General features: G+C 41.1%; 1 protein-coding gene across 1 annotated transcript in view; it reads right to left on the bottom strand.

The window, feature by feature from the left end:
* Trio (trio Rho guanine nucleotide exchange factor) overlaps positions 1–22,403 on the bottom strand; it is a 207,447-nt gene that overhangs the window by 115,555 nt on the left and 69,489 nt on the right. Inside the window, 9 exon segments of the mRNA XM_015490460.2 lie at positions 1,080–1,195; positions 3,422–3,536; positions 5,579–5,728; positions 5,973–6,164; positions 7,806–7,925; positions 10,100–10,266; positions 11,011–11,206; positions 15,097–15,271; positions 16,309–16,478. Coding sequence (XP_015345946.2) covers positions 1,080–1,195; positions 3,422–3,536; positions 5,579–5,728; positions 5,973–6,164; positions 7,806–7,925; positions 10,100–10,266; positions 11,011–11,206; positions 15,097–15,271; positions 16,309–16,478 — 1,401 coding nt within the window.

Raw genomic sequence — 22,403 nt, 5'->3', positions numbered from 1 at the left:
CAGGGGCATCCCAGGTCTAAGTCACAGTTGAGAATTGGGTTGTCAATGACCAGCAGCATCAGGGCCTCTGTGACTCCAAACTCATTTACATGGAGGACATGAGATGCCACACAATGAGCACTCAGCCTGGGCCTGTTCACATGCAAGTATTGGAGGAATATGCCTTCTGTCCCGTGCCTACCTCCCAAAGCAATTCTGAATAAACAGTACAAGGATTCTTATGCTACATGAAGGCCAAAGAGAAGTGACTGGAATGTTAACATATAAGATAGGGGTAAAGGAATTTTATCCTAAAATGAGCTTCCACGACTGATGATCTCAGCAGAAGCACTTTAATCCCACAGTGACTGTGAAAGGGGGGTACTCTGAATGTTAGCCTTGATGTTTCTGCCTTAACCAAAAGCATGAATCTCTTTTGACTATACTGAATTGTTAAAAATTATGTCCTATTTCCTATTTAGTTTCAGCTTGACTTGTCAAAAACATAAAACCTCGTCTTAAAAATGTAAATACAGCAATATAAAAAAGAATCCTACCCATTGCATTTACGTAAGTACACAATCAAGATTCCACGATGCTTTTTTTTTTGAAGGGGTACTAAGGATTAAACTCAGGGATGCTCTTCCACTGAGCTACACACCCAGCTCCCCGTCCCCATCCTTTTAAAATTTTGAGACAGGTTCTAAGTTGTCCACACCAGTCTTGAACTTGCAATTCTCCTGCCTCAGCCTCCCGAGCCTCTAGGGTTATAGACATACACCACTATACCCAGCTTCCACAATGCTTTTTAAATAATAAACATGATGATTTTTTTTTTGCGCTTGGCTATTATAAATGTGAGGTACAGCACTAAAGGAAAGCTGAACGGCTAGCCCACTTGTTGAGGGTCAAAAATACTGAGTGACTCACTTTTACCAGGCTATGGGGTTTGATTTTATAACAAATTTAATTAAAAGGCAAGACTGTCTGGGGCATTAAAAAGTGATTTTTCAGGATGCCTGCAATGACAAAAATCTGCCTGAGGATGGAAGCATGGAGGCGGGCAGTCGGCAGTGGTGGAGGGCCAGGTGTACACTGACCTGCTTGGCACTTCGCTCAAAGACCACGTACTGCTGGCACTGGTCCAGCCGTCTCTTCCTCATGGTCCAATAATGCAGTACCCTGTTCTCCCGTTGGAAGAGTTCATTCAAGATATCTAAGAGAAAAAAGAAAAAAGATGCACGTTGGTGCTTGAGTTCTATTAAGACCCCTATCTAATCCTCTTTTTTTTTTTTTTTTAAGACTACCATGCAATGCCACAGCAAATCAGAGTGTCAAGGAACCAGTTTTATTGTCCAAGGTTCTCAATAAACACACCAACCAGACTCTCTATTCACTCTTTCACTGTGATTTATTACCTTATAAAAGAGAGCAGTTAGAAACTTAAAAAAATCAGTTCACAATACTCCAGCTAACTGGATTAGCAGGATATTCAATTTTTATCCTCCACTGGGACAATTCTCTGATAGCTGGAAACGTATCAGCATTAGGTATTTTGTTCAGAACTACTAGAGCCTTCTGCAGAAGGCATTTAGTACATGGTAGAGGTCGTATATCAAAATGGTGGAACACTAGAAGAAAACAAAAGTGCTTTTGTTTGTTTGCCATTATTATTATTATTATTAATTTTTTTTAATGTTTATTTTTTAGTTTTTGGCAGACACTACATCTTTGTTTGTATGTGGTGCTGAGGATCGAACCCGGGCTGCACACGTGCCAGGCGAGCGCACTAACGCTTGAGCCACATCCCCAGCCCCATTATTATTATTTTTAAACATAAACTCTTAGAAGGAGGAAGGACATGAAGTAGGGAACTAGGGAAGCAGAGAAACATGAATCTATAAATGCAAAAAATTCTTGATGCATAAAAACTAAAAATGTCATAATCAAATATTAATCACCATTAAAATATTACAAAATAATAGTTTTCCCAGGAAAAACTACTGGGAATATATAAAACACAGACCTAATTTATTTAATCAATTCAATAGGAAAAAAAGATGAACAACCCATAAAAAATGAGCAAAGCATATAAATATTGGGTTCACAATTCTTCAGGGAGCTCTGGATGAAATCTAGGGCCTTGCACATGCTAAGTACATATCTACCACTGAGTTACACTGAGCTACACCCCTAGCCCTGAAGTTTACAATTTTAAATTAAATATGCAAATACCTGTTCAACTTTACTCAAAGAAAAAGATCATTTTCCACTGTTTTCCTGGCAAATCCTGAGATTATCCAGTGTTGGAAAGGACAGAAAAAGCAGGTACTCATTATTCTATATTACTAAGGGGAAAAAACTGAGTATGACCCTCACAGAGGACAATGTAGCAACAGGCAATGACACTGAAAATGTGTATACCTTCTCACCAGGAATTATCTTTCAGGTACATGGTGCTCATGTGAATAATCACAATTATCTGCACCAAGGTGTACAAACACCAAGGAGCTGATGGGACACTGAAGCAGGGCAACAAAGTGTGAACAGGGGGCAAGTTACATCAGTTACATCAATGTTGCACCCAACATCCAAAAACAGAGAGTAGATCTCTAAATTCTGATATGGAAAGGTGAATAAGTTGGAATATTAATGGGAATATCAGGTTACAGAGAAAAACAGTTTCATTTTTGCAAAAAAAAAAATAGTGAGACGGGTGAGTGAATATACATAAGTTTGTATTTCTCTATAAACAAACCTATGCACAGACATAATATACAAAAAGGTTCTGATAGTGATTACCACTGGCAAAGAAATCATGTCATTTATATATACCTTTGTACGCTTTTAAAATCTTTTGCTTTATTCTAGAAAATACTTTTAAGAAAAAAAATTGCCCAAGACAGAAATTATAAATCAAATAAATAGTACCTAGAATACAGTTTCATTATATTGGACATCCTTAAAAAGAGTAAGTTTCCTCAAATAAGAATAAGTTCTTCTTGCTGTGTTGCTTTGGGCCTCGCTAAGCTGCTAATGCTGGCTTTGAACTTGCAATCCTCCTGCCTCAACTTCCCGATCCGCTGTGATTACAGGTGTGTGCCACCTGCACCTGGCATATATCAATCTTCACACTTCAGCTCACATTTTCCCAGATCTTTTCCAATGTGATTACACTTAAATGTACAAATGGTTTTGTAGATTTTTTTCTACTCAAATGGTATTAAATTACATAAATATTTCACAATTTGCTTTGATTAATTATGTCTTAGGATTATAAAATTGGTAACATTTTATAGAAATATAGTCAACAGCAATAAATATGCTCAATGATGCATTTGCTGATTATATTCGTCAACTTATTCAATATACTCTCAGCCTGCAGATTTCCTTAATGATTAGTGAAAGTCCTGGATGGAGAGGTTGCTTCCTGTGCACTCACTTTTCACTTGCTGCTCTGGAGCCTTGATGTGTGTCACCATTCCTGGCATGTTCACACTGTTCCTGTGTAGGTATTTCAGGAAGACGTCTGCATTCCTCCTAGCAAGTGTGCAAGCCTAATAATGAAGAGCAACGTGTGTTAATTTGACTTACATAAATGTGTACTTGAGAAGACAGGGATGATAATATCATATGGCTCGGCTCTAATGTATGCCTAACTTTTCATTTGACCAACTTGTCATTTAAAAATGAGTGGGTTAAATCCTATTTCAATTTTTAAAAAATCTCTTTCACAGCTCTTTTTCTGAAAACCTAAGATGCTATATTAAGAGCTGTCCAATGGAGAAGTACACAGGTTAGGGGACTGAGCACAGCCACTGAACTACAGCAGGAGAGGAAGTGAAGCCACTCTCTGCTGAGCCTTGATTTTACAGCATCATAAACTTGATTGCACACTTAGAAGAAACTCTGAATTACAGGGCCCAGTTGAAGTGTACCTGGGTTTCTGTAAATCCCTCTGGAGGGAGCATACAGGCACTCTTTTACAACTCCTCAATCCAATTGTAGATGAAAGCATCCACAAACATATGTAAATAGAAGAGTATGGCCAGATTAAGCACTTGGTTTTAGTTTGCCAATTACTTGAACCATTCAGTTTTGGGATTGTTTGTTATGTGCTGTTATTGTACAAATAAATAAATGATATTATACGTTTGGGTAGCAGGACAGATCATGTAAGTAATTTCATTAATGTATAATAGATCTTTGGTATCCATGAGAGTCTAGCTCAGGGACACCAAAATTCACAAATGCTTAAGTCCTTTATAACAACTGACTTAAAATTATTTTCCTTTTGTAATTTTACTTGAATATCTTTCTTAATATTTTAGCTAAGTAGTCATTTTTCTTTTCAGTCAAATGGATTCTGGAGCAAGGAAGGCAAATTGACTATAATTCAAAATATATTCACAGTGATTGACATGTTGTAAAATTTAAATAGCAGTGACAAGCTGGGGTCAGGGTCTTTAAGGTCTTATTTGACACAGTTACAATTAACAACTGGAGAAACTATAGTTTTCCCATTCTGGCTGGCTTAAAAGAAAAGCACTGGTAGAAGCCCAAAATGAATTGCCAAATATAATTTTCAAAGAGTCAAAATTTATTTTTCCAGACTAAACAATATCTGTCAGGTAATCCCCTTCAGTTATAAAACAAAAATTATCAAATGCAATAGGAGATGGCCTTTGAGGGTCAGAATGCTGAAGCAATGAGAAAAACCTAACTTAATGAGGTGACAAGGAAAAGTAAACACCCCACCTATTTCTAACAGGTCCAACTGGTGGTAGCAAACAGAATCCCAGAATTTGTTTTTTAAGTATCTTCAGAATGCAACACAGAAGAAGCATTAGTTCTAAATATTTAAAAACATTTGACCAGTTCTAAAAATTTAACTGTTTCAAGGTACATCTGTGATTTTTGTGTGATCAAATATGACATACATAAAAATGTGACATTTGTGAAAGTCCTCGTCTAAAGCTTCTCAGAGAGAGAACATCTAGTCTGTCTGGATGCGACCACTCCTCTTGCAGGGAGAGTTCCCCGAGTGGCTGGCCCTCTAAGCGTCACGGGTTCATGCTGTTCCACCTGTGCTTTCATGTGTCTAATGAGGCACAACCTGTAGTCCTAGAGAAGCTAAGTGTCCAACAGAAGATTGCTGTAAGTATTACATTTCACCCAATCAATCAATCAATCAATCAACTGACCAACCAATCACTTTCTCTCTGTCTCCAGACTCATTTGGAGAAAGTTTCAATTGGCATCACTGCACCTCAGAAAAGCCTCATGGAACTTTGATACAGAGCTCCAGAATTATTTAGTATTGTGACTTCCAACCAATCCTCCAATCCTTGGCCAAACAGGTTTCTAGTTATTTCCCCATGAAAACCAATAAGACATATAATATCACTGATGTGTTACTCCATTCACTATCTGCACAATCAAGAGCTGTGAGGGTGTGGGGATTTCCCTCGGAAAATGCAGGCTGTGCCTACAGAAGTATCTACAGTATCACTCTGTCAGTCAGGAAGTTCTCTCTTGTTTTCAGTGGGTCCTCTGGATCCGTGTACACTTTTGGCAACTAGCAAAGCCAGCTCCATACCTTTAGGAAAGCCTCCTTTTGTTCAAGGTGCTTGCTGATCATCGGGGTGACATGGTCTGTCTCAGAATTGGGGCCCAGCTTGTCAGCTCCACCACACCAGTCTTCCTCTCTCTTGTATTCCTGCTCTAGGCTCTCTAGGACACTGCAGACCTGTGAGGGAAGAAGATTCCTGGCTCAAAGAAACCTATCTTCTCAGCTACTTTCCAACCCATTGTTCTTTGATATCCAAGGTGCAAGAAAAATTTCAATTATACAATATGCCTTTTCTCTGCTTAACTTAGAACTGAGTGGTTCAATACTAACAGACATGTTAATGATGACTGATCTATCTCATAAAGTTAACCCAAAATAAAATGTCAGCTGGAAGCCCAGGGAATGACCCTTCTCTCCTGACCTGCTCTGAAGTTTTGTAGAAGGCAACAGAGGCATTGACAAGCTTGAGGCGATCTTCCATTTTGAGCATGAGCTGCTGCCAGTGTGAGGCCACCTTCTCAGCACAGTCCCGGATCATGTCCATGTCATAGTGATTGGCCTGCAGCATGGCCTCAGCCTTCTGCTGCACCTGCAGTGCACTCTGGTGCGTTTTCTTGAGAAAAGGAAGACAAAGAAAGGCTTGTTTAGCACAAGTATCACATACTGACTAGAAGGAACTGGGACGCTCTTCATGATGGTACATAATCTGCTCCAGGTAATACTCACTAGGACTCTTCTCAAAGCATGGCGCACAGTTAAGTAAAAAGGTTTATGCTTAGCTACAACTGCATTTTTAATTAATTCATCTAATGAAGGATGAAGTACATGGGTCTCAACTGTGGGGTTTCTCAGAGAAATACCAGGAAAGACCCTGATAGCCAATATTCTAAAAAAGCTGTTGAAATATTTCAAGTTTATTATTCCTATTGGTTCTTCTTATAATAGCTGCTGGAGGCAATGAACACGTGGAGGAAATGTGGCCAGGATGAATGCTTTTCATTCTCATTTTCAGCTTAAGCTTTGGACTCCAGTGAAAAATTTGGAAAGGACAAGCAGTTTTAAAAAGAAAACAAAAAATTAAAGAAAAGCTAAGGGCACAACAACTATATTCTTTGGAGGTCTATTCCATGTAATAAATCTAATAACCACATAGTAAATCCAGTGACAGTCTTGTTCTATGTTCTCACCAGGTCTGTAAGGGCTGAGGTCAGGGTCGCTATGTGGGAGAATTAGAATGCTGGGTGGGGAGAGCTGTCAGGGCAGCACAGGGTTCTCTATGGATGCAGATAAAAGAGAAAAGAAAGTAAAATGTTGCATTTCACCCCAAATAGTGGAAACGATTCCATAAAAATTTGTATATGACAATCTCATCCTTCACCCAGTAACTTAACACTGGTAAAATAATTACCAGAAATCACTTCACACAGTAGTTTTACAGTTTTCAAAAGCTGCTTGAAGTTGGAGACACAGGAAGAAGTGTTATGTCCACTGGCACTGTGTGGTTCAAAATAAATTAATCTATGGGAGTCATTAGTGGTGACTTTGGTGGCTTTCTTCTCTTGCTGGCAATATGTATATTACAGCAGGAAACAAGTTTTCTAGCATCAAATTCTTTTTTCCCTTGACTTTGAGACCACCAATCACAACTATTACCTATGAGTCCCCACAATATAGTCCTAAGGACAGTCAGTGCACTTGCTGAGAGTGAAGGGGAGTGCACCCAGACTGGCCGAGGCTTTTGCTACAGCCTAGCACAAACTGACCCTTTTGTCCTTTGCTGGGATGAATAATGCTGCTTTTAAGCAGAAGCTTGAGGAGTTTTATTGTTAGCATTATTTACTGATAAGTAAGTTCATGATTTATACCAGATCTTGGTGAAACCCAAAGCTCTCTGCTTTGCTGGTCACATCGCAAGATTGTACCAGCAAGACCAGCAAGGCATTAAAAAGCTCAGCCAAGACTAATTTGGGTTCCCTGGTTCCAAGGCATTCCTGATCAGAGAAAGTGCATCCTGCAAAGGACACAGAAGCTGCTTGGTGTGTGGACCCTCACTGAAAGGTCACCTGGCTGGGATTTGTAACCTCACTTCTTTGCAGCTGGTGTTCCATCTGAGGTAACCAACAGTAGATTTATAAGCATTCTCATTTCTTTACCATTTGAGCCCTGGGCGGTTCCATAGTCAGTACCATGTTAGGAGTTAGAGGCTGGTCCCATGTTGAGAAAGACTCACCACACAGACAGGGCACCTCCTCACCTCGATAGCATGCTGGAACTGCTCATGCTCTCTCTGCAGCTGCTCTGCCTCCTGCAGTGAGCTGGCTGTGATCAGCCCGGCATTTAACATAGACTCTCCATTGCGTATCCACCCCAGCACCTGAAACATGACACAGGGTTACTACAAGTGGTGGACTTTCCAGTGCATCCTGCAGACCACAGGGAGCAGATCCAAGTCTACAAGGTGGTCAAGAGGTTCTTGGCAGGGATGAAGTTCTGGTTGTTTTTAATATCCTACTGGCATAGCCCAACAGCCTTCATTGGCACCTGATCCCAAGAGCTACAACTTTATTATTTTTAATACAGAATGGTGGAGAGACAGTGTGTTGCATGAGAACAAAGGTCAGCATAGTTTGAGGAGCTGGTGCAGTGGTGCAAGTGATTTGGGAGGTGAGGGCAGGAAGATCACAAGTTCAAGGCTAGCCTCAGCAGCTTAGTGAGACCCTGTCTCAAAATGAAAATTAAAAGGGATGGGGATGTGGCTCAGTGGTAAAGCATCCCTGGGTTCATTACCCAGCATCCCACCAAAATTAAAAAAAAAAAAACAGTTTGAGGACCACATATTAGAAATCTTACTGACACAAAGAATCCCGATAATCAAAAGAAGTATTTTCATTCCCTTTCAGGTTCTTTCATTCCTAATGAACACACAAAATTGGCAAACTGCTTGATAAGGGGAAATGATTTATTTCACTAATCTATTTTCCAACTTAATGTTAGTGCTAATAAGTGGCACAACAACCGAAGTGTGATCTAGGTTGTACTACCAGGCTCAGGCTCAAACCGTGAACTTCTCAAGTTCACATACAAACAAGATAGAAAGCTAGTTCTGACAGCAGAAGCCACAGAAACTGTGGAAAATCATTCTGGATAGTTATTTGGGGCAGAGACTCCTCGTTACCTACACAATAACAATTCTGCTCTTATTTACACAAACAAAACAAAATCCCCACAGATTTTGGGAGAACATTAAAAATAAACAAATGAACAAAACCACTTCTCACCTCCTGTCCCAGATTACTTACAGCTATGACAAAACCAAATCAATGAGACCAAAGCAGCAGCATCTGGGAGAGTTCGTAAAAATATTTTCTAGTGCAGGTGCCACCTCCTGTTATACTTCCCCATTCCTGGTGCTTGGGGTGTTGAGGTGATGGCCATTTGGCAACCATAAGGGAAAGGCCACCTATCATCAAAATCTCAGCCTAATGTATCGTATGGTCACTGAATGAACATTAGAAATCTACTCTCTGCTGGGAAAAAATATGGTGAGGGGAGGGGAGAAATGCTTTGTGATTTGTTTTGTTTTCTACAGTGCTAGGGATGAAACCAAGGGCTTATTCAGGCTTGGCAAGCACTCTACTACTGAACTACATATCCAACCCCAGGAAAATACCTTTTTAAAGGCACTCTTAATTTCTCTTACAAACAAAGGTAATTGCTAAGGCATATACTAGTTTGTTTCTTAAATGTGTGTGTGTGTGTGTGTGTGTGTGTGTTTGGTAAAAACAAACACTTAATAAGTGGGTCACAATACTTTGCTTCAAATACCCACACTAATAGTGGCACACAGACCAATGAGCACTTTGGAGCAGTTCCAAGGAGACAGAACATGTGCCCCAGTGTGAGTGCCACCTGTTTCTTCCCCACATTCTGCTCATGGACAGAGGCATCAGGTGTCCTCCTCCAATCAAACCAGAACACCACAGCCTCATTTCCCCTTCACTGAGCTTTTTATCAGCAGACTCCCTTTGTCCATGGGATAAAATGCAAAATCCATGAATGGGGACACCCACTGGCATTTGGTTTGAAGCAATTCCATGTGTCCTGTTTTCATTTTGTGCCACGCCACCCAGGATGTGGAATTATAGCATCCTGATAATCCAAGAAATGTCCTATCCCTACACAGACTGTGATCCTGTCCAGACTGATAACTATATTTTGGGGGAGTGGCAAATACTGTTATTTAGCTTAGGAAGCAATGTGCTCAGAGTTCCAAGCAAGAGAGAACCAATAACAAAACAATCATGTGGATGTTACCCTCAAGTGCTATAGCTGCCGGGCAGAAAAGCCATTTCTACTACAGAATAGAGAGCTGTGTGGGCCAATGGCTCCAGTTTCACAATTAGATATTATATTGGTGTATTATCTTATATGTTAAGGCAGTGTGTTCTAATGAGGAGCACATTAACAGGCCAGAATTCCCAGGTTGTCTGTCTGTGTTGTCAAGGGTCCCAGGCAGCCTCATCTTGGCACAACTCATCCTTTGCTCACCTGTTTCACTTCTGCCTGTAGATGGCGCAGTTGCACACACTGCTCCAGGTGCTTCCGGTGCTGTTCTGCAGCTAAATCCAACTCCTGCTGCTTTTCATGAAGAAACTCCAACAGGTCCTGGACTCGAGTTGCCATATCTACATCTCTATCACAAAGCAGCTCCACGCCTGTGGACATTGAAGGGAGAGCCTAGAACTCAACTAGCATTTCAACTTTCTGTTCCCGTTAGATGGCACAATCTGCTCTGTAATGACCTGCCTGCTGGAGCCAGACCGCTGTGCTGGTGGGCAGGCTGAAGAAGGGTCCAACCCAGTAGAGGGAGTCTCCCAGCATGCTGGTTATCTGAGAACATAGAGGTGATCAAACTAAACCTATTTCCTACATTGTACACAGTGGCCATGCAGCATCCTTTGCGAATGTGTGAACTTCGATTTCTGTAGTTGTCCTCAATATACACAGTTTTAAGAATTTACTTTTCGTTTGTGCAAAACAAATAATATTGTATACAGGATTGTTGCCAAGTAAGTTCCTAATATAAGAGTTACATTTTTGAGCTTATAGTGACATCTGCTGGCAAAATATAAACTAAGAAAAAAATAAAAATGTGAAAATATTTTCTTATGGTTTGCATTTCATTCACAGATAAACACATCATTTTGTAACACTAAAGTACACGCTTCTTGAAATAACACATGAGAATACTATTCAGGTTAAGTTTCCTAACCATATGGTTGAATGTGACTATAATATGTGAAATAAAAAAGCAAAGCATTTCCTTTTAAAGATCAGACTATTGATAATAGCCATATAACAGGGATACAGAATTTGCAGACACTGCATTGAAATAAATTAAATTTCCATGGTGATAAAAAGAAACCACAATTGGTATAGGATGGAATAAGTCTTCTTACCAGAGGCCTGGACTTCATTGACATACTGCAGAAGATCCTGCCCTTGGTGAATGACATCAAAAGTCAAGTTATTCATGGTCAAGGCCTTGTCTGCATGGTGCTGGAGGCGCTGTTCTGCAATTGTGAGATCTTCTGTGTCAAAGTCATTCATTTGTTGAGAAAGCTCATCATTCCAAGACTCAAGGTCTGAGATGATCTAAAAGAGAAAAGCATTTATTTAAGACTGAGACTTAAAAATATAAATATGTGCTATCACATCTCACTATATCAAAAGTAAAAGCTGTTAAATAGATAAGTTCTGTGATATATAGATGATGCCTCAATGAAGCTGTTTTTTTTTTTAAGAAAATTAAAAATAAATAAATGATCGTAAAGTTAACTGAAGGGGCTCCCACACTGGCCAATGATGGAACAATTAGTTGTTCAAAAAGAAAATTACCACAGTTGAATTAAAAAAAAATATTAAATACACAAAATTTCATTAATGCCTAGTATAGTTTAAAGAAAAAGAGCTAAAAAGCATCCCCCTAAATAATAATAATAAATGAAACATTGTTGAGGGGGTCATTTAAAAATGGAGGATCAGGACCCACTGCCTGAATTGCAGACCAGTCCAGCATCCCTGAAGAAACAAGACAAATATGACATGCTTTCTCATGGGAGACCTGTGATGTGACACCTCCGCAGTGTACTTGCACAAAACAGAACCTGAGTTTAACCAGGCCTTTGTATCTGATGTCTAAGTTTAGAGGAAATACCAGGGAAAGGAAACAATTTAACTTAAAAGAAGTCAAGCAAGGAAAAAAAAAAAAGAATGTGGGACCTTGGTTCCTTTTACAACTGACCCATGGCAATCAAAAAGTCATGGAATGAAAAAAATAATAAAAAATTTACAAAATCCAGGAGGAGCACAGGAGAGTTGACTGTAGATTAAGAAACTAAGCATCAAATGCAGGAAATGATCCCTATGCCCCCTCCCTAACTGAGGCCCCTATGTAAATCTGAATATGTGCTGGGTATTAGAAGATGGTAAGAAATGACTGCTCAGTGGGCCAGATGTTTAGTGCCTCGTGGGAGGGTGTAAGAATATAACCTTAATTTTAGAGATCCTTAAGAAAGTCTTGAGAGTAAACTGACAAGCAGGCAGACTTTCTCTGAAATACTTTAGAAAAAAGAAAAGAGGGACATTTAAAACAAGGGTGGTAAAATCTTGAATTTGGAGGACAGGCATTTAGTGTTTCACTATACTATCTTCTCTACTTTTGTACAGGTTTGAAAACCTTCATAATATGATTTTTTTAAAATTAAGACTAAAAATTATAAAATCCTCCAAAGAGGAAGAACATGTTGTGAAGGAGTATAATATTGGACATTTCAGTGGAGTAACAATGCCCATGGAATTAGGAAACTGTTATCAAATTGTTAACAATTTCTATTTATCCACATGAGTATTAGCCAAATTAGTTTGAAACTTTGAGAAAGCAAAAGTTTACATAAAAATCTATGTAGGAGAGAACAGAGGCAATAAAAAGGGTTCTCAAAACTCTTACAGCACAACTCTTCCTAGTTTATTCTTTTATTACTGAAATATACACACAATACATTTACATTGTATTATTACATTGTACTCTTCTACAAAATTCATAATTCAAATAATGCCAAATTAGATATAAACTATGAAAAAAGTGAGAAAAAATATTCTTAAAAAGAAAAAACAAATCACCATAACTTTAATCTTTATGTCTACTCTAGGTGGGATTTTTCTTTCTTAATGTTTGTTTTCTGACCCTGGAAGGGGAAGAAGAGACTTAGGTATGGTGGGTGAGCCAGCCTCACAATAATGTCTCAGGGAGACCACATCAGGCTCCAAAAGCACTCAAGCAATGGATAATAAACAAAGATCAATGTGCTAAGCTAGCAGCATCTAAAAATCCTCACTGAGCACAAAGAAATTGCAAGGATGCTCATGATCAAAGGATCATCAGTAAAAGGTCCTGTCCCAGTGATGAGCATTATAGCTTGTTAACCGCACAGCAAAGAAAAGAAACTGTGGCAACAACAAAACTCCAGAAAGAGGAAGTCAGGTTCTGAACACCGATTCTTTACAAAATAATTTTTAAAATGCTTCTCGGAATCTGTAGTTAGTCTACGTTTCTCTCCCTAAATTTACCCATAATTTTGACCGTCTTCATAACTGTCACAGGATGCTGTGTTTCTGATTTTGTTGTTCCTTTTAGATCAACAAAGCAGATCTTATTTGGAACATGTGCAGACTTAGAAACCAATATTCTAAAGAGGATTCCACAAATTTATTGAAAGCCTTAGTCCATTGTGAGATGCAGATGCTATCCTAGCCAAAGGACAGAAGCTAGGAAAGATTTTTTTAAATTAACCAAGTAAGAGAAGACTTTCTACCACAAAAGTAACTCTGTGCTTCTGAGAGCAGTTAGAAGAGAGGGATCTTTCCAGAAGATAGAAGAAGCACCAGCCATATCTCACTGATCACAGCTTCAAATTTCAGAATCATTAAAGAACATGGGGATTCTTAGGCCACGATCTCTGAAAAGCTTTTAAACCATTTCTGACAATGGCCTGAGACTTAACTGCAGGTTAATTTCCTCAGCTCAGGAATGCACTCACCCAGGGTGCTTTATCACTGGCTTTATCTAGGGAAAATGTCATTTTGTGGCTTCAGTGTGGGGAAAATATAGGTTTATATTTCCTAATTTGGTTCAGTGAAAGTGGAAATATAATAAAAAAGCCCCTTTTTTCCTTCTTTCAGGAAGCATTAATGCAAATGAAATCAAAATCTTTTTTTCAAACATCAAAATGTCTTAGAAGAAAAAAATTTAATACTTTTGATTGATTTGTGTTTGTTAACTGAAAAAATTCAATAAGCAGGTAAGTTTCAAAGGAGCTAGAGAGGAAATGAAGCTTGCTCCATCTCTGCACACAGTGCCGCCACCTCTACCCAGGGCAGGCCAGGCTGTGTGTGGGCCTGTTGGGTGATGCCAGAGTGCCGCTTCTCTGCATGGTTTCCTGTCCACCTAGAGATTGAGACGTGGTAAGCTCTTGAGCAGGCTGAGCCAACACAGTAGTTAGAGTTTAACTCCTTGTTTTTAGCTGACAACAGCAACAAGAGGAGCTGAGAAGGTGCTTCTTTAATCAAAGTGCAGGAGGCTTGGACAAGCAGTCCACATAGGCACCTGTGAGACCAACCCCCACCACATACAGAACTGCCACGTGGGCAGCCCACAGATGGGCCAGAAGCAGTCCACAGCTGGAAATTAGCTTGAGCTAAAGGCACAGGGTATTCTGGTTCCTCCACGTGCTTCTCAGGCAGTTCAGTCTCATCCACTTAAAACAGGTACTTCTGCTTGACTGGGTTAAGCTCAAAAGAAAAGATCTGTCTCACCAAGAATTCAGAACCACCCCTCTTTTTGTTGAAGAAAGATAAAAGGAGCCTGTATCTATTTCTCTTGTTCACATATAAGGTGCAAAAGTCCATTTTCAGGTATGAATCATAGAGAATCTGAGGGTACCTCTATGAGGAAATACAAACTGAGTTTCCTACCATCTAAAATGCATAGGCTTAGGACTACTCCTACTCTAGGAGGAGAAGATTGTTGGTGGGGATGGGGGCGGTGGGAGAGAAAGGAAGAGAAGAGTCAGAGGAGAAGAAAGCGGGGCAGAAAAGGAAGACAGAGGGTATCAACCCTAAGCTGTCAAATCAGCGGCCACATACCCGGACAAGGAGGTCTCACTGTTTTTAAGAGTGCTACCTTCTATTCCCCTCCCAACACTAGCTTGCTCTGCTTCTGCCAACTGAGCTGTGTCCCTGGCTCTTCCTTATCTGCTCCCAATACACTCTCCAACCCCAGAATCCAGAGCTGAGCCCCTAGCCTCCCAGGGTCAAATGAGGAAGTTGTCAATGTCTCCAGGAACTTCCTTCCAGCTCTGCCCTTCTGGAGTGGAAGCTGGGGGAGTAGGACAGGACACAGGGCAGGAACCGGGACAGGGAAGAGGAGGGAAACCAGGGCTCTGGGCTCTCACAGGACAGGAAGGCAGGGGGTGGAGGACACTCACATCGATGGCATCCCTCTCAAATATGCGCAGCTGCAGGAAGAGCTCAAGCTTGATCTTGCGCTCCTGGAAGAGTTCCTCCATCTGTGACTGGGCCTCGTCCAGCTGCTGCAGCACCGTCTCGATGTGGTTGATGGAGCTGTTATGGGGGGTCTTGTTACTGGAGATGGCAGAGTCCCTGTGAGGGGATGGGAGGGAATGGGATTTTAACAACACAAACAGGAATTGAATGAGAAAGTCTCACATTGTTAGACACCAGATCCAGCAACTCAAATATTCAGGGGAAAGAAAGCTGGCAGGAAGCTGGACTTTGTCTCAGAAAATGGAAGACACTGCCTCTTCTGCAAAACAACATTAGGTTCCTTCCCTGAGGACATGCTGCAGAACTTCTCTGGCATGTTCTCCAAGTCACTTTCATTAGAAGTCTCATAATCACAGAAAATTACTTTGGTAGAGTTTTATTTTTAGCCACTTCTCTCCTTAAAAAGAGAGAACAATGAAACCTGTTTAGTACAGTGACAGAGTCACATCACTTGTGAGAGTTAACCTTTAAAGCAATCAGACTGTTAGTAACTTTTGACTAACTCTCAGCAAAGAGGACATCATGGATGGTTATCCATCAACAATTTCATCCATCCTCCTCCAGGTGATACATGGGGGGTATTAAACTTAGGTAAGTAGTTCTTACAACCTAATAAAAATTATTTGCAAATTTGCTTCACAAGGAAACATAACCAACGCTGCACTGCCTCTTGCCAAGGGGAGGACTGAAGGCTGAGTGTCCCACCATGCCCAGATCTGCTTGCCTGCAGTGTGAAAGATGGATATCAGCCAATGCGGAGGCAGGTCCCTGGGGGCCCTAGGACATTATTCTAGGAGGTTCAGATTATCTATTTAGAAAGAAACGTCAGTAATTTCTAGTTAGATATTAAGAGAAAATACTAATAAAAGATAAATTCTGAGGATTACTAGTCAAGGTTGCAATGAGAAAAATTATGGAATTAAAAAACTTTACAGGGAAGAAAAGAAAGGGAGAGAAAAATGAAGAGAGAAGAGAGCTGGTGCTCCCCTTTGAATTTATAGATGGCATCTGTTCTCTACTCAGCTGGGGAGAATTACAGAATTAGAGCTAATTATTCAAAAAAATACAGGAGGAGGGAAATCCTTGGCAGGACTTGGACATCTGTGTCTGACAGGCAAGGGGTGCGGGCCCACCTCAGCTGCTGAATGAGGTCCTCTCCTTCCTTGATCACGTTGACCGTCACCTGCAGCGTGGTCTGCTGCTGCTGGCCGAAGCGCTTGATGAGCTCCTGCACGGCTTCCACGGACTCAGCATACACGTCGTCCAGCAGCTCCTTCTGCAACTCCTCCAGCCACGTCCACAGCTGGGGGCACAAGGGACACGGTGAGCAGCAGCGCGCAGACACCTGGCCACGCGCAGACACGCGAGGGGAACTGTGACAGGCTGCTCCCAGAGAGACAGGGAGGAAAGGAAGGAAGGGAGGCAGCAAGGGAGGGAGGGAGGGAGATGCATCCCAAAAGGTCCAACGCCAGCGGAACACACGCACAGAAAAGGCAGTACGCCACCGCCACCGCTGAGGGGAGAAAAATAAACAGGCAGTGAGGCGGAAGGCACTGTCACAAAAGAGCAAAAGGAAAGGGAAGGGAAGCCACTCATTCCCATTCTTCCAAGGCTCCAGCTGGAGCATGCTGGAGATCCAAAAAGATTCCCTCTGACAACAGTAACGTCTGCTGGTCACAGAGGCATTCTTTGACAACATTCTGCTAGCAGACAGGCAGTTTTATTTTTAGCAAAGGCATTATACACCATTATTAATTATTAAACTATGCTCAGAGATAGGTGCTTCACGTTCCTTAGGAGGAAGCAACGTGGTAACATGAACTCACCACCAGGTCTGGTGGGACTGGGATGTGACACACCCAGTCCAAGCCCCCAGGCTTGGGGTCAGAGGTTACCCTTCCCTGGGAGCCCAGGGAGTGCACACTGAAGGCACGCCCTCATTGCTAGTGCCACTAAACACACCGCCAGGGACCTGGATGAGTAAAGACACCTGAGAACAAGAGCAGCCAGAATGACTGCAGGCCTGGTGGGAGAAGGGGATGGGCATGGCTACTTCCTGGAGGCCATTAGACCCTTCAGGTCTCTAGGGGACCATTCCAGGAAATAAAACAGGCAATTAATTAAACTGAACAGGCTCTGGTGGCTTGGCAGTGTTGTCTCCATGAGGATACTTCCAGCTTCCTCAGGGATGCTTCATACTGTCGGCCAGCCACCTCAGCTGCAGAAAGGTCAGGTCAAAGAGATCACCCTGCCAGTGGCTGCCACCTCTGGGCTCACAGGTCAAAACTGCTCCTGCAAAACTGCAGTTACAGAGTCTTTTGTTTCCAAGCTAATCTCTTTTATAAAACAGCTCTACTGAGACATGACTGACACAGGGAAACTTCATGAATTTAAAGTGCCCATGTAGAGAATTTTGACACGTCTACACCTCTTAAAGTTGTCTCATGCCCTTTGTTATTCTCCCTCTCTGGCAATCACTTATCTGCTTTAGCCACTACAGATTAGCTTGCATTCTGTTAAAAAAAAAAAAAGTATAGAAATGGAATTGCACAGTATGTATTCTTTTTTTTTTCTTTGTCTTGCTTCTTTCATTCAGTTCCTCTGAAACTCATCCATACTACTGTGTGTACCAAAAGCTCATGATTTTTTAATTGTTACATAGCATTTCCTTATATGTACCTACCACAATTTATCTATTCATCTCTTTATGGACATTTGGATTATTTCCATTACAAAAAAAGGTACTAAAAACATTTGTATACAGTTTTTGTTAGAACTTATGCTTTTTTTTTTTTTTTGAGAGAGAGAGGAGGGGGGGAGGGAGGAGAGAGAGAGAGAGAGAGAGAGAGAGAGAGAGAGAGAGAGAGAAATTTTTTTAATATTTATTTTTTAGTTTTCGGTGGATACAACATCTTTATTTTATTTTTATGTGGTGCTAAGGATTGAACCCAGCGTCCCAAGCATGCCAGGTGAGCACGTTACTACTTGAGCCACATCCCCAGCTCAAGAACTTATGCTTTGCTTTCCTTTACGTAAATATCTAGGTGTAGAATGGCTGGGTCAAATAGCAGGTATTTGTTTTATTTTAAAGAAACGGACAAACATTTCCAAAATGGTGCACCGTGCTTACATTCCCACCAGCAGCGCAGAGGAGTTCTCACTCCTCTTCCTCCTCACCTGGGGTTGCTGATCTTACTTTAGCTATTCTAGATGAGTGGTATTTCTCTGTGTTTTAGAGCTACAGTTCCCTAATGACTAGTGACAGCATGTTCAGGGAAAGCTTTAAAGAGGTCTTTTATTAGGAAACACATCAGCTGAAAACCATCCAGTGATACTTTCAATTTGCATACAGAACCTGACTTCCATTTTTAATACAGAAAAGTTTAAAACATCAATTTTGTACTATAGATATCTTCCCATTTGCTCTAACATTTTCCACAGAAAACATTTCCAGTTGCTGTAAATCATGTTGTATGCCATTATACTGCAGTACCACAGTGGTCTTAGGCACTAGATACAATACTGTGAGATTTGGAGTAAGGCAATCTAGACTTAAGGAATGCTTTGACCAAGCATAGCTCTGACCTGAGAGAACCACTCAATTTCTCTGAGACTCAGTTTGCCGGTACAAATACCACCTGGATACCACTTCAAGGAGTCAGTAAGAGAACCAAGTAGAAAAGGTTGCAGCAGAAGCATCCTGTGTAAACAGCAGTGCTCTGGACACATGTTAATTATCCTCATTAGAAGGATGGAGTCGAATTAACTAAATAGACAAGATTTGATAAAAAAAACAAAAAAACCCAACTTTGGGCCAATTAGTTTACTCTGAGCAATAAGTAATTTATCAAAACAAATTTGCATTATTTTATTGAAAGAGTTAAAATATTTAACCCAAAACAACCATGACAGTTTGTCTAACTAGAGGACTTTTCTACTTAAGAAGGTCCTTCCACATGCAGGGGCAGGGTGGAACAGGTGACAGGCCATACACTGAAGTTGTCTATGGGCTCCCAATGAAGAGAACCCTGGAACACATGGCCACTCACCTTTCCAAGAGGGACATTTATGAAAAAGTGGCCCTTTGCAACTGTGTTTATTCTGCTGAAAAAGGAAATGAACCACTTACTTAACTCTCGTTTTTCAAAATCTCACCTGAATGCATTTGCCTCACTGATGCTGCTCCCAACCCTGTTACTACATACATGAACCTAGGAAAGGAAATGTCCCTGGAGCTCCCAGCTATGAATCAAGGCCACTGATGTGTTGAGCCCTCTCCCTGACAGTGGCTAATGTCCTTCGTGCACTAATGTCCCAGGAGCTGTGTGAATCTCAGGGCTCTCAGACAAGATTTGATCAAAAAAAAAAAAAAAAAAGAAAAAGAAAAAGAAAAGAAAAAACTTTGGGCCAATTAGGTTACTCTGGGATCTCAGCAGCCTCTCCTCAGAATCACTGTGACTTAACTCAAGGACCCGATGTGTGGGGCAGGTAGGCAGAGTGCCTGTCTGGGTTGGAGAGCCTGCAATATTCTCTTCTCCAACAAATGCTACCAAAAATACCCTTTAGTTTATGACACATTTTAACAAGTCTCTCTCTTATACATGGGTAAAGAGAATATAAAAAGTGGCTTAGAACTGGGCTGGTACATGACGTGTGGGTATGCTTCTACATAATGTCACTGCGATAGCATCGATTAATGTTTCTGCTGTAATGATAATTAGGATAAAACTCTTCCCCTAAGAAGAATGTAGGTTCTGAAGCCAAATACATGAATTCAAATCCTGACCTTAAATAGAGAGACCTGGTAGATTAAATAAGATGATACGTATAAAGAAATAAGTAAACGCTAGCCACTATTACTTTACAAGAAAAATCTTTTCATAAGAAAAATCACAAAATTTTAAAATCTTCTTTCTCTAGACAGTTTTCAGAACATATCCAGGTTCCTATTAAATGTTCAAGATATGTCACTTAACATGGTAAATTTAACACCATCACACATTTAAATCTTTTTACTCCTAAAAATAATATAGTATGAGACAAAGGTACTAGAATAGTCTGTCAGATTCCATAGAAATTGCTTCCTCTCAAATCCAGGGGAAGTGTCATGAGTAGGTGGGGGGTCAAACCATTGTCCTTCCACCTGATCAACAACAACCAGCATCCCCCCTATGTGAGCCTGGGTGCTTCAATGTGTGTCCCTGGTGCAATGGGCTCACTCTACCTGGCCCACCAGTGAAACCAGAAAGGGCTAATGCTACAGAGGAGAACTCATCCTGGGATTGCAAAGTTAAGGAAAATGAAATTAAATGAGATAGAGGGAGCAAGGCTGTGTTTAAAACCATAATGCTGAATTCCTAAAAGTCCTTTGCCCCTTTAGAATTTTTATGTCTAGTTCCACAGGAAATATTCTTACTCAACTTGGATTTAAAACGTCTTAGAGAAAGGTCCTTCCTAATGTCAATTGAGGATGCACTGACACACATCATTATGCGGCATGATTCAAGTAAAGTCTATTTTAAGTTTTTAAAATGATACAGGATGCCTAAAATACCCCAGAATAAAGAAATCAGGAAAAGTCTCCAGGATGCCTGCAACATTCTTAACACACATTTCCTAAGGGTGAAAAAAAAATGCACTTCTGTGCAAGTTGTTAATTATAATAAAATAGATATATCTTTATCCAGTAGCAAGAAGAGAGTCGCACCCTGAGTGCATAGCAACCTGGTTTTCTACTTTGAACCATGGGTTAAAGCTGGATGCTGTGGTGCATTCCTGTAACCCTGGTTCTGCTGAGGCAACCTGGGCAATTTAGTGAGACCATGTCTTGAAATTTTAAAAAAGATGGGAGGACAAATCACAGGCTTAGGTAATGCTGCCCCCTAGAGGCTAAAAATGTAAAGAGTGCTTGATGATCTCTCCAGTGCAGACTAATGTCCAAGGAATTCACAAGCCAGGGCAGAAGTTCTGTGGAAGTGAACTTGAACTCAGACTGGAATGCACACGTGTACAGACCTGGCTCATGGACCAGGATACAAGGGGAAGGATGGGCTGGGGACAGACATGAGGTTCTATGGAGAAAACCTCTGTGACGAAGATATGGAAAGACTCCTAGCATCACACTGAGTCTGATCCAGGTACATGCCCTTCCTCGGCCTCTTCTTCACTGGTGTCTGTGGGCCTTGCAACTCTGCTTGAAAGAAATCAGGAAAAGTCTCACCTCAAGAAGAAAAGGCCCTTTCTTCACTAATTGGAGGGGAGCCCACACCATGGAGGGCTCCTAGAGGAACCTGGGCAGGGCATCTTGAGAAAGGACAAGACTTTCAGGTGATTAAGTGGATGGTGGGATTGGAGCCCTGAGACCTGGAGGTTACTATAACCCCAGGTGTTCCCAGGTGGGTCAACAGCTGGCACATGTGAATACAGGCTTCAAGTTGTTTAGGAGTTGGGGCACAGGAGGGTACAACACACCAGCTGTAGTCCTTTATCCCAAGTGTGACCCAGAGAAAATCCTTAGAGCACTCTACCTCTTCTCATCTATAAAATAGGATCATTTTACTGTCTACATCTTCACTAACTCGCAAAGCCAGTTTGAGAACCCAATGAGATTACCAGAGAGGTCTGAAAGTGGTTTCTCACACAAGAATTTGGTACACAGAAGCTGCTACCACTGGTGTCTGTCCCTCCCCACCACCCCCCACCCCACTCTTGTTTTTGAAAAAGACAATCACATGGGTACCAAGTGCACTGGCAAGCTGTAAAGCAGCAAAGGACACATCAGAGCCATGGCTTCCCAGAGCTGCTGAAAGTTAAAAGCAGAAGTGGGCAGTTTAAATGGCAACTTGCAGGTGCAATTTCAGAGGGCAACCATTATGCACATAAAATGTGATTCTGTTTCAGGTATAAGACACAGGGATAAAAAGAGAACTGTTCCTACCACGTACAGAACATTCTTCTGTCTGAAATAATGAACTGTGCTTTGGGAGCACACGCCTACTGCCTTGAATTGCAGGAGTTTGAGGAGTGCCTTTCTATTCTTGGGTGGGATAAAAGATCCCTTAATATGCTGAAAGAAAATGTATAAAGGATGTATGGGGTAGGGATGGGAATAGAGGGCAAATCAAAGTCAACATCATGAAGTAATATCAATTCAAATGTATGTAAGAGGAGGAAACAAGGAGAAAACCAGAAGCGTGTTCTGGGCATCTATACATGTGAGAGGAGAAAG

Source organism: Marmota marmota, unplaced genomic scaffold (assembly GCF_001458135.2).
Source record: "Marmota marmota marmota unplaced genomic scaffold, marMar, whole genome shotgun sequence".
NCBI lineage: Eukaryota > Metazoa > Chordata > Mammalia > Rodentia > Sciuridae > Marmota > Marmota marmota.
Note: the sequence above shows the minus strand (reverse complement) of the source record. Positions and strands in the feature narration are given on the sequence as shown.